This window comes from Rutidosis leptorrhynchoides, chromosome 3 (genome assembly GCF_046630445.1).
Source record: "Rutidosis leptorrhynchoides isolate AG116_Rl617_1_P2 chromosome 3, CSIRO_AGI_Rlap_v1, whole genome shotgun sequence".
Classification (NCBI taxonomy): Eukaryota; Viridiplantae; Streptophyta; class Magnoliopsida; order Asterales; family Asteraceae; genus Rutidosis; species Rutidosis leptorrhynchoides.
Window position 1 is genome coordinate 551084886 of NC_092335.1, and position 13338 is coordinate 551098223.

The 13338-nt window shown below is 36.4% G+C and overlaps 2 protein-coding genes across 2 annotated transcripts; both read left to right on the plus strand.

Annotated features, from left to right (window-relative positions):
* The first annotated feature begins 1891 nt into the window (after positions 1-1891).
* LOC139898528 (AAA-ATPase ASD, mitochondrial-like) lies at positions 1892-3668 on the plus strand. Its single transcript, XM_071881281.1, has one exon. It carries the CDS (start codon positions 1955-1957, stop codon positions 3533-3535), a length of 1581 nt encoding a protein of 526 aa, XP_071737382.1. The 5' UTR covers positions 1892-1954; the 3' UTR covers positions 3536-3668.
* Positions 3669-5443: 1775 nt separating this feature from the next.
* LOC139902025 (AAA-ATPase ASD, mitochondrial-like) lies at positions 5444-7000 on the plus strand. The gene has a single exon (XM_071884683.1). It carries the CDS (start codon positions 5444-5446, stop codon positions 6998-7000), a length of 1557 nt encoding a protein of 518 aa, XP_071740784.1.
* The last annotated feature ends 6338 nt before the right edge of the window (positions 7001-13338 follow it).

The following is a 13338-nucleotide window of genomic DNA, read 5'->3' on the forward strand; positions in this document are numbered from 1 at the left end:
AATGTCTTTACAACGATAATCGTTACATATATGTCTCGTTTAAAAATCATTAAGTTAGTAGTCTTGTTTTTACATATGTAGTTTATTGTTAATATACTTAATGATATGTTTACTTATCATAGTATCATGTTAACTATATATATATCCATATATATGTCATCATATAGATTTTACAAGTTTTAACGTTCGTGAATCACCGGTCAACTTGGGTGGTCAATTGTCTATATGAAACATATTTCAATTAATCAAGTCTTAACAAGTTTGATTGCTTAACATGTTGGAAACATTTAATCATGTAAATATCAATCTCAATTAATATATATAAACATGGAAAAGTTCGGGTCACTACACAATCGACCAGAAAAAGCTCGAAATACATGGATTTGAGCATCAAAGCTCGAGAGAGCTGCTGCTACTGCTGTTCGTCCTCACTCGTACAAGTGAGAAGTACTCGCACGAGTGAGCATGTCAATCGCACGAGTGAGCAGTCACTCGCACGAGCGAGATGTCATCCGTACAGATGAGTTGATGTTTCTCTCATGGTTTGGGTTAAGTTGATCGCACGAGTGAAGATGTCACCTGTATGAATGAGATATTGTTCTTTGTGGTTTTTATGATTAAGTCACTCGCACGAGTGAGTAGTCACTCGCACGAGTGTGAAATCACTCGAACGAGTGAGTAGTCACTCACACGAGGGAGATGTCACTCACACGAGGGAGTGGTCACTCAGATGAGTAACCCATTGTGCTTGGTGAGCTTGTTAGCCACAATTTTTTAACGGCGTTCAGGAGTCACTGACGGAGTCCGAATGCGATGTTGTAACCCATCCACCCGATCATTATCTAGGACGAACATTACAGTCATCCCGCCCCTCTGGAGAAAACCGCCACCACGAATCTATTCGGGCATCACGTTGGGTAAAACCTCCTCAGGCGAGGCTCACACGCTAGATGTCTGAGATCTCTGAGGCTCATAATTAAAATGAGAGGGTATCCTCAAGAAAAATATTTTGAGCTCATGACGGTCGAACCTATGGCCTCCCCTATGGGAAATTAAGTGACCACCAATACAACAACAACTAATTTACGTCTAGCCAAAAAATTAACAATAAAAAATCTTTAGTTTGGCTTTGTGAATTACTATAATTTACTCTTAGCTACAGATTCAATATAACTAAGTTTGTTTTTGTGTTATTGTTTTGTTAATTATCTTGTTTGCTTAAAAAAGTAGGATGGTTAATTAATTAGTACTTCGTATTAAGCCTTTATCTAAAAAACAAACCTTACAAACAGATATACTAAAGGAAAGTTAGAGCTATCAAACTCAATATTCTCGTAAGTGAAGAAACAGTTTTTTTATCCGTAAGTGAAGAAATGACTTTCATCTTACTTTAGAATAAAGTAGATGAATAAAAGAGTGGTTATTTACATCTCATATCACATCGGTAGAATTGGGTATTATTGTTGCAGTGTTGTATCCGTTTGAATTCCTAAGAGCGGAGCATTTGATCATTTGACTCATTTGATCCCATCACTTTGTAGTTGGGAGTCAAAGTCCATACAAAATATTTTATAAAGACCACCAATTCATTTAATATCATATGATTATTGTTAATTTTCTTGTGAAACATGAAAGTGCCAATCAATAACGCATGTACCACACAATTTTTCATGGACATGTTCTAAGAAACTTCCTATCAAACTAACCTTTCATGTTGATTGGTAGAAACTAAAAGGTGGTTTTATATGCGAAAATAGCCTCTACACGTCCACTAGAGAAGGACCATATCACAATAGTACAAATTAAAAAGAAAAAAAAAAAAGACTTTTAGCATACTAACCGCGACTTTGACTCGATGCTATATATAAATTAGCTTGTAACACACCTTTAATTTCATATTTTCATCTACCTCTTAACACATCAATATTTTACCAATTAAAAACTCAAGAACAAGATGTTTATGAGTGATATGACTCAATTAGGCTCTGTAATGGCTGCAGTTATGTTCATTTGGGCGATATTTCGCCAACTATTTCCAGACGAGCTTCAAAGAGATGTTCGAAAATACGCTAACAAAGTTGTTGCTTATTTCTACCCGTATATCGAAATCACTTTTCACGAATACCAAGTTGACAGCTGGTACGAGAGAAGTAAAGCGTATATTTCCATCGAGAGGTACCTCAGTACTCACTCGTCGAGTGGAGCTAAACGGCTCAAAGCAAAAGTAGTCAAAGATTGCGAGTCGGTTGTATTGAGCATGGATGACTATGAAGAAGTTGTAGATGAGTTCAATGGTATTCAAATATGGTGGACTTCAAGCAAAAAAATCCCAAAACAACAAGCTCTCTTTTCGTACCGTGGTGATGAAGAAAATCGGTTTTATAAGCTTACATGTAAACGAGAACATCGTGACATCATCACGAATGTTTACTTACAACATGTGCTTGATGAAGGGAAGGCTATTGAGGTTAGAACAAGACAACGAAAGCTTTATACTAATAACAAGAGTGAAAATTGGTATGGTTATAAAAGGACTATGTGGAGTCATATTGTATTTGAGCATCCTTCTACTTTTGATACTCTTGCAATGGACCCGAAAAAGAAGAAAGATATTTTGAACGATCTTATGATGTTTAGCAAGTCGAAAGACTATTACAAGAAAGTTGGTAAGTCGTGGAAGCGGGGTTATCTTTTGTACGGTCCGCCAGGAACTGGGAAGTCTAGTATGATTGCTGCTATGGCTAACCTTTTAGAGTATGATATTTATGATCTTGAGTTGACTTCAGTCAAAGATAACACTGATTTGAGGAAGCTACTTATTGAAACTTCTAGTAAGTCGATAATTGTGATAGAAGATATCGACTGTTCGCTTGATCTCACGGGACAAAGGAAGAAGAAAAAGGAAGAAGATAAAGATGATGATGAAAAAGATCCAATTAAGAAAAAGGAAAAGGAAGTAAAGGGTGAGAAGAATAATAAAGGAAGTGAAGTAACTTTATCTGGGCTGCTAAATTTCATTGATGGCTTATGGTCGGCTTGTGGTAGCGAGAGACTAATTGTGTTCACGACGAATTATGTTGAAAAGCTTGATCCTGCTCTTATTAGAAGAGGGCGAATGGATAAACATATCGAGCTTTCGTATTGTTGTTTTGAAACGTTTAAGGTGCTCGCTAAGAACTATTTGGATATTGAATCGCACGAGTTGTTTGAAAATATTGGACGGATGTTGAAAGAGACCAACATGACTCCAGCTGATGTTGCGGAGAGCTTGATGCCGAAGTCGGATGAAGAGAATGCGGATGTTTGCTTGAACAACTTGATCAAATCGTTGGAGGACGCTAAAGAAGAAGCGAGACTTAAAGCTGAGGAAGAAGCTAAAATTAAGGCTGAAGAGGAAGCATCCAAGTTAAAGGCTGAACAAGAAAAGAATAATGAAAAAGCTCAAGTTATAATTGATGCGAGTTTAGCAGATGAAAAGAAGAAGGATGATATAGTACAAGTTAATGGTGCAAAAGAAAATGGTGTCACTGTTTAATGAACATGGAGAAGATTATGTTTTAAAGTCTGTATCTCTTCTTATTTATTATTTTCTGTTATTGTCGTTGCTCAAGAAATGAATATTCATAGGTTTATTAATAGTAAAAATGAAAATTCATATGTTTATAGAATATTTTGGTCTTATACTATTTTCTCATTCTCCAATTTGAATGCACAAAAAGAAATGAATCATATAGAGACAGAACATCATAAGTTGGATTTTTAGTAAGTCAGTAAGTCATGAATTAATACTTTAAGTTTTAAAGCTGGCTCCTTGTCATTTTGAAAGACAAAATTCAGCAATATTTATGTATTCGAAGAGGTACACAGCTTTATAATTGGTAGTAAGTAAGTAATAATTAATTAGGTGGTTCATGTGTCACATCTATTCATATAGAGACATGATCAACTAAAAGTAAGCTAATTAGCCTTGACTCTTGACTATGGTGGCTGGTTCAAATATCTCAAGGTTGATCATAGCCATAACTATTTAAGCAATTTGATGTTTGGTATATATATATATAGTAAATAGTAATCTGCTAAGTTGTTTGTAAACAAGTACTGTAATAATTTCTTAATGCGCATGTACTCGATTCATTAAGTAACTCAAAAGTGTTAGTTTTTAACTATTTAAAAAAAGGTCCAGGGGTGTAATGTGCAAATAGTCAATTCTGCTGGGTTTAATAGTGGTGGGCTGCAGGGACTAGTTTGCCATATCTGAAACTTGTTTGTAATTCTGTTAAGATTTCGTTAAACGCTCCTGTTAGGGTTACTGCTATAATTCAATTCGAGTTGATTAGTTGCAGTTAGTTCAATTCCTTTTGTACTTTTCATACTCATAGTGTTAGCGGTAAAAAGCCTAACTTCATAGTTCTCAATTCGTTCTTGTACTCATTGAATTTTGAATTCTTGAATATCGAATAAAGTGAAGCTAATTTTGGCTCAATTGAGTGCTTTGATTGTTAATTTTCTTTAACAAAAAACTTATATATTTGCTTCTTGAAGGGTTCAAACCGGACAGGTCTCGGGTCACCCAATAAGAGATCCGTCTAAATAAGTAGACTGGGTAACTTATTGGATTTATCAATCTGTCTATTGGCACGCCTATGTAGTTGTTTTTTTTTAATGTTTATGGTTGTTTGGTAGTGGTTTTGTTGTGGTGAGTGAATCTCAGTTATAGATAGTTAAATCCGTAGTTTCTTTGTGTATCTTTCTAGGTTCGAGCTTCGTCCCGGGCCCAGCTTTGTAATTCCTATTGTAGACGTTTTCTTTTTGAAAACGTTCACGGGCCCAGCTTTGTAATTCCTATTGTAGACGTTTTCTTTTTGAAAACGTTCAAGTTTCTATATGAGTTTTCGTATTTTTAGCCAAAACAAAAGCTAGCTCGAAGCATTCTTAACCCAGCTTCATAGATGATCGACTCCTTTTATAATTGTTAAACATACAAATTAAGTTGTATATCACTGGAACTAGAAAGTACTTCAGTTAAGTCTAAATGTGAGTTTCAAATAATAAGTGTTCAGAATTTCAATTCAGCTTGTTAATGGTCACGAAATTAACACGATAAAGCCACTTAAAGTACAACAATTTTGCACCCCAAGTAACAATGGCCAAAAAACACCTTCACCAGATAACGATTTATGTAGTAGTTACCAGTCAAAGGTCATGATGCATGTCATTTTCTATCAATTTTCTTGGGAAGCAAGAAAAAGAATGAGGCATATATCATGATGTCATGGTTGTTGATTATTCATGGGAGGCCGGCTTCAACTTAAATTATATACTCGTATATTAATAAGACGAAATTTTATATCTTTTTTGTGTAACTAACAAGCAAAATACTCACACATATATGTATAATGTATATATAGTAGATATTAGATCAATAGGAGAGAGTAATTAAAAAATGATGGGAGACATGACTCAGTTAGGGTCAGTAATGGCGGCAGTTATGTTCGTATGGGCAATATTTCGTCAATGGTTTCCAGATATGTTTCACGGCTACATTGAAGTTTATGTGCACAAACTTACTGGTTATGTTTTCCCTTATATTCATATCACTTTTCATGAGTATTTAGTCGAAGACTTCGAGCGAAGCAAAGCTTATGCTTCAATCGAACGGTACCTCAGCACCAACTCCACTAATCGAGCCAAACGGCTCAAAGCGAACGTGATCAAAGACTCTGAATCCGTTGTTCTTAGTATGGACGACTATGAAGAGGTTACAGATGAATTCAAAGGTGTAAAAATATGGTGGAGTTCAAGCAAAACCGTCCCACACCAGCAGAGTCTTTTTTCGTTTCGTGATGATGAGGAGAAGCGGTTTTATAGGCTCAGTTGCCATCAAAAACATCGAGATTTTGTTGTGAAAGTTTACATGAAACATGTTCTTGATGAGGGTAAAGCTATTGCGGTAAAATCGAGGCAGCGAAAGCTTTATACTAATAATAAAAGTGAGAATTGGCATGGTTATAAAAGAACTGTGTGGAGTCATATTGTATTTGAGCATCCTTCTACTTTTGATACTCTTGCAATGGACCCGAAAAAGAAGAAGGATATTTTGAATGATTTGATGACGTTTAGTAAATCGAAAGATTATTATAAGAAAGTCGGTAAGTCGTGGAAGCGGGGTTATCTTTTGTACGGTCCACCGGGAACTGGGAAGTCTAGTATGATTGCAGCCATGGCTAACCTTTTAGAGTATGATATTTATGATCTTGAATTAGCATCGGTGAACGATAACACGGATTTAAGGAAGTTGCTTATTGAGACGTCGAGTAAGTCGATAATTGTGATAGAAGATATCGATTGTTCACTTGATTTGACTGGTCAAAGAAAGGAGAAAAAGGAAGAGACTATAGTGGAAAAGGATCCGATTAAACAGAACGAAAAGGACGAAAAGAAGAAGAAGAAAAAGGGGAGTGAAGTGACTTTATCGGGGCTTTTGAACTTCATTGATGGGTTATGGTCGGCTTGTGGTAGCGAGAGACTAATCGTGTTCACAACGAATTATGTTGAAAAACTTGATCCTTCTCTTGTTAGAAGAGGGAGAATGGATAAACATATAGAGCTTTCGTATTGTTGTTTTGAGACGTTTAAGGTGCTCGCTAAGAACTATTTGGATATTGAATCACACGAGTTGTTTGAAACTATCGGATGGATGTTGAAAGAGACCAACATGACTCCTGCTGATGTTGCTGAGAATTTGATGCCTAAGTCGGATGAAGAGAATGTGGATGTTTGCTTGAACAAGTTGATTATATCGTTGGAGGACGCTAAAGAGGAAGCGAGGCTAAAAGCTGAGGAGGATGCTAGGATTATAGATGATGAGAATGAAAAGAAGAAAAAAGGTGAAGAAACCGATGATCAAAAAGTACAACAAAGTGATGCAAAGTTGGCTGGTAAAGATGTTGATAATGAAGATGTAATTCGGACCTTAGATCAAACGTTGTATCTAGATTAATGGCGGAAACACTAATTAGAATGAGTCGAATACGTATTAGACTAACGGGATCAAATTAACCAATGAATAATTGATAGAATTGATGCCTAAGACTGTGTATTCGGTTGGTAAGGGTTTTGGGACGATTAGCAGCAAGTAATACGACGGCCTAAGGGTTTTTGGTGTGTCACCTAACACAAAACCACGAAACCCGTATTTATACTAAATACAGTGACCATCGGCCGGTGGTCTGGGACCTTCGGCCGATGGTGACAGTCCCTCGACCGATGGTCCCTACCATCGGTCGATGGTCTTGAGCAGCCAACCGACTGCTTGACCTATTCACGACATTATACTAAGCATCATAAACACAAAGTATAAGTATCCACGTACATATATGACTGAAATATCAAGTACATAACAAATAGAACAATAAACGTAATAGAACTCGGGATTTATGCACCAACAGATAAGGTACAAGTTAGTGATGCAAAAGAAAATTGTGTCGTCACTGCCTGAGTTCAAAGATAACCATAAACAAAATCAATTGTGTTGTTGTATGCTTTGTAGTAGCATAGCTTCAATTGTTTGCAAGTTTGAATTGATGGTAGAGATTTTTTGTTTGGTTGTTTTAAGTTGATGTTCTGTTTCAAGCAGACCAAATAAGGTATGCATCAATGTATCATGTGTAATCAACTGATATTCCAATCGTTTTAATTTAATTAAAATTTTTGTTTTTCGCAAAAAAAAATTAATAAAATAAATCAAAAGCCCCTAATTCGTATCGAGTCTGTTTCAATCATTTGATATTAGACATTATTGTAAAGAACTTTTGGATAATTGGTTTGTATTCTATCTGAATGATACATGCTTATATGATCTTGTTAAAATGCAATGCAAATTTGGTATTATAAAATAATATAGAATTTCTAGATGTATATATGTAAAATATCTAGATATTAATATATATAAGAAAATATCTAGATATTAGAAATAAAAGAAAAATCTAGAAAAAAAAATCTAGAAAAGAAAATTATAGATATTTGTATAGAAATATCTAGATATTTATCCATAGAAATATCTAGTTTCTAGAATGTTCCATGGGGTAGTATAAATATGGGTGATGAGTAGTTCATTTGCGTAAGTTGTGAAAAGAGTGGGTTGAGAAGTAGTGAAGAAGTAAGAAGTGAGAAGAGTGTGAGTAGAGAAGAAAAGCTTGTAAGTAAATAATATTGTAATTGTATTTTGTATTAATAAAAGTGTTCTTTGTTAAGTTTCCCGGTTAAGCCTTAGTTTGTGTTTAAGTTCTTAGTGCACTTGTGTTGTTCTTATTATATGGTCGGCTCTGCCGCCTAAGTGATACATGGTCGGTTATACCGCCTGAATGATATATGCCTGAATGATATATGGTCGACACTGTCGCCTAAATACTATTGTGCACTAAGAATTCATAAAATTAAAGTCTAACCAACGTCAAAGTGTTGGTGTAGTGAGTGAGTATAACCTAGGTCCTCTATAGTGGGTGTGTTGTGTGATGCCCCGTACAAAACCATCGTGTACGAATCATCAACAACAGGATCATTACAAGGTTAAGTACTATATGCTGTAATAAAAGAAGTTGCATTCGCGATAAAAAAGATGACGTCATAACCGACGTCAATTGTTTTACACCAACAGTATGCTTCTACGAATAGCAAGCATGAATAAATGTATGTGACCCTTAGGTCATTACAAAACATAGTTCAAAAGTATTAAAGTTTGAATGCAAGATAAACAGTTCATGCGGTGATAACACTAGAGCAGCGGGTGTCTACGGCAAGACTAGCACGACAGCGGAAGCAAATAACCTTAAGCACCTGAGAAAAACATGCTTAAAAACGTCAACACAAAGGTTGGTGAGCTATAGTTTAAGTATAACAGTAAGTAAGGTAGGCCAAGAGATTTCAGTGCTACAAAGAGCGTTTCAAAACAGTATGATAAAGTATATGTTAACCGTGGGCACTTGGGAACTAACTTAACGTTTATACCCCCTGAAAGTACACTTGGCAAGTGCGTATGTTTACGAAGTATTAAACACTCGTTAAATGCTAGCGCTACTAGCCCGAGTGGGGATGTCAAACCCTATGGATCCATATCTAAGATTCGCGTTCACGGTTCAAAAACCAATGATTAAACGTTACCGAGCTAAAGGGAATGTTTATGCCGTTGTATAACCCACACATATATAAAGTTTAAGTACTCGTGCCTAGTATGTAAAACATAAAATCCGCATGTATTCTCAGTTCTCAAAATAAGTTAAAGTAAAAAGGGAATGCTATAACTCACAATGATAAAGTAGCGGTAAAGTATGACTCGGAAAGTAAGCAAGTAATGAAGGTTGTCCAAACGGGTCCTCAATCTAAGTCAAACAGTACTAAGTCAGTAAATTGTCCGAATAAGTTTAAAAGTATGTAAATAAGGTCTTAAGGGTCATCATCATTCATCATCAAACAAAAGGTGTAAAGTAAGTTTCGTTCATGAAAAGAGTTTAAAACAAAGGATGAGTTCGGTCAGTCACCACGGCCTCTATACCTACTGAAATAAGGTGAGACCAGTGGCCATGGCTCCGTATATGAGTCCTTTAGTTGTGGTAAAAATTACAGAAGCAAACTCGTCTTCGTTTGACCGTGGCGACGCTCTAAGTGCGAGTAGGTCATAATTTTCAGCACAACGTTAAATGGACATAGTGACGATCGGAGGGCCATAAATCCTAAACCGTAACTCGGATTAAGACGAGTCCTATATGAAAAGTTATCTACTTGAACAGAGCTATCTTAAAATCATAATTATAGTAGCCCAGGTCGTACGGGTCAGACACAGAAACAGTAAAACAGTTGGGTCAGTAGGTTCCGGTGGTTCTTGGTGCTCGATGCTTATCATGGTTCTTATCCTTGATGCATATAGCTTCAAGTGTACAACTCGTTGATGTGTTTGCATCATTTTCACTAAGGTTTGACCATCATAACCCAAGTGTAAGTCTAAGACATGAAGCACAACTCACTTAAGTGTTGCAAGTGTTTTGATGAACCAAAGTTACATCAAAGTCTTAGATTCAACACATACATGAAATGTAAAAGTAATATTAACCAAGTTTTGACTATTAGGACACAAGTGTAGGTCTAAGACATGTAGCACAACTCACTTAAGAGTTGTATGAAGTTTGATGAACCAAAGTTACATCAAAGTCTTAGATCTAACACATACATGAACTTTAAAACTAATAATAAGTTACAAACTTGAAAGTAAACTTATGAAATCAAGATCTTGAGTTGTAGAACATAGTTCTTAGTTTGATCTTGAAGATCCAAGACTCAAAAGTCTAGATCTAACATAAGTGTACCAAGTTATAATTATAGAAAGCTTACTTACATGTTCTTGAACTTTTAAAGTTAACTTTAGTTCACGATTAATGAGATCAAGGTTAACTAGTAACATTTGACCAATATTAACCAACAAAAATGAATTTAAAGTACATAATATAAAGAAATAAACTAAGTAAACTATTAACTAGTTCATGGGTTGTTCATACTTTAAAGATTTAAACCAAAGTTTGATCTTTAAGAAAGTAAACTTTAAAGTTTACTAACATGAATTACAAGTATGCTTTCACAGCACATGAACTTAAATCTTTTTAAAACAACAAGTGTAGAACATAACTAGAAAGCTTATGTTCTTGTTTGTTCTTGTAGTATAAGATGATAAGAAGAATCAACTAGAAAGTTTGATTCTTGTAACTTGTAAGTAACAACTAACAAAGACATGGAACAAAACAACAACAAGTAATTAATTAACAAACATGAACAAGTATCAACTAACAAATGATGATGAATGTGTATATGTAATTTGGTTTTTGTAAGAAAAGAAGAAGAGAAAAGAAGTTCAATTTACTTACAAGTTGAGAGGAAAAAAAGAGAAAATGCTATGCAAGTAAAAGTGTGTTTGTGAGAAATGAGGATGCAAGTAAGAAGTAATACAAAAAAAAGAATTTTGAACACTCTTTAACCCATGGTAGTCCACGGCCAGCAGAAAAAAAAGAGGGGAGGGAGAAGTTCAATGGGTCCTTGCATGTTAAATCTTAAAAGATTGGTTATTTGGTGTATGTGCATGGGGATTATGTTGTAACAAGATTCTTCACTAAGATAAGTCTTCTAGTTTAGTTCCAAGTATTACTTACATGGTAGGTTGGGCTAAAAGGTCCATTAAGAAGTAGGTTGGGCTTATAAGTCCTCATTCAAGAGTCCATTAACATTAATCAAGCCCAAGTTTCATGTAAGTAACAAATAAATCCAATTAAAGCCCAAGTAATTAACTAATAACCTTAGTTAATTAAAATGATTAATAAAACTTAATCATGAATGTAAATAATACTTGAAAATATTATTCGTGCAAGTTTCGTGTGTCACAAAGACGTTTCGGGCAATTAAAGTCAAGTTCGGGCAATCATGGCAACATGTAAATGTAATAACATACATTTGTTTAATCACAAGTATTAATAATAACAATTATTAATAAATAAACGTTGGAAAATCCAAGGTCGTTACATTACCCACCTGTTAAAGAAAATTTCGTCCCGAAATTTAAGCTGAGGTAGATGGAGGAGTCGGGAAAAGGTGAGGATACTTCTGCATCATTTGATCCTCTCGCTCCCAGGTAAACTCATGTCCTCGTTTGGCATTCCATCGTACTCAGACGATCGGAATCTTGTTGCGTTTCAAAGTTTTGATCTCACGATCCATAATTTCAACAGGCTCTTCCACAAAGTGGAATTTGTCGTCAATAGTAAGTTCCTCAAGTGGTATGATAAGTTCAGGTGCAGCAAGACACTTCTTCAAGTTTGACACGTGGAAGGTAGGACGAACTGAGCTCAATTGTGATGGTAGATCCAAACGGTAAGCAACGGGTCCAACACATTCCAAAATTTCGAAAGGACCAATGTATCGCGGGTTTAACTTTTCGCGTTTTTCAAAGCGAATCACACCCTTCCAAGGTGCAACCTTCAACATTACACGATCACCAACGTTGAATTCAAAGTCTTTACGTTTAAGATCGGCATAACTCTTTTGACGGTCACGAGCAGTCTTTAGTCTAGCTTGAATTTGAGCAATCTTCTCCGTTGTCTCATGGACTACCTCGGGTCCGGTGATTTGCTTTTCGCCTACTTCGGCCCAACAAATAGGAGATCGGCACTTGCTGCCATACAATGCTTCAAAAGGTGCGGCATTAATGCTCGAGTGATAACTGTTGTTGTACGAGAATTCGGCTAACGGCAAATGCCTTTCCCAGGCCTTTCCAAAATCAATGACACATGCACATAACATGTCTTCCAATGTTTGAATCGTTCGTTCACTTTGCCCGTCAGTCTGAGGGTGATAAGCAGTACTCATGTCAAGACGAGTTCCCATGGCTTCTTGCAAAGAACGCCAAAATCTAGAAGCAAAACGAGGATCGCGATCTGAGATGATCGATAAAGGTACACCATGACGAAATACAACCTCTTTGATGTATAATTGGGCAAGTCTTTCCATTGTATCAGTTTCCTTCATCGCTAGGAAGTGTGCAGATTTGGTGAGACGGTCAACGATAACCCAGATGGTATCGTATCCGCCCACCGTCTTTGGTAGCTTGGTGATGAAATCCATTGTTATCCATTCCCACTTCTATTGTGGGATTTCTGGTTGTTGAAGTAACCCAGAAGGTCTCTGATGCTCGGTTTTAACCTTCGAGCAAGTCAAACACTTACCAACATAAGTCGCAACGTCCTTCTTAAGATTCGGCCACCAATACTGTTCTTTAAGGTCATGGTACATCTTGCCCGCTCCAGGATGAATCGAATATCTCGATTTGTGTGCTTCATCAAGTATAAGGTTCCGTAGATCTCCATAAAGAGGTACCCAAATTATTCCGGCATAACATCGGAGTCCAGACTCCCTAACCTCGAATCGAGAGACAAGAATGTTCAAATTTTCATGAGATATATTCTCCTCCTTGAGAGCCTCATCTTGGGCTACTCGGATCTGACTGTTGAGGTTCGAATGGATGGTGATGTTCAGAGCCCTAACACGAAGAGGTGTCGTCCTCTCCTTTCGGCTTAAAGCGTCAGCTACAACATTGGCCTTGCCAGGGTGATAACGGAGTTCACAATCGTAGTCGTTGAGCGTCTCGATCCATCGACACTGTCTCATATTCAGTTGCTTCTGATCAAAGATGTGCTGGAGACTCTTGTTATCGGTGAAGATAGTGCTCTTAGTTCCATAAAGATAGTGTCTCCACAATTTGAGCGCAAAGACAACGGCTCCAAGTTCAAGATCGTGGGTAGTGTA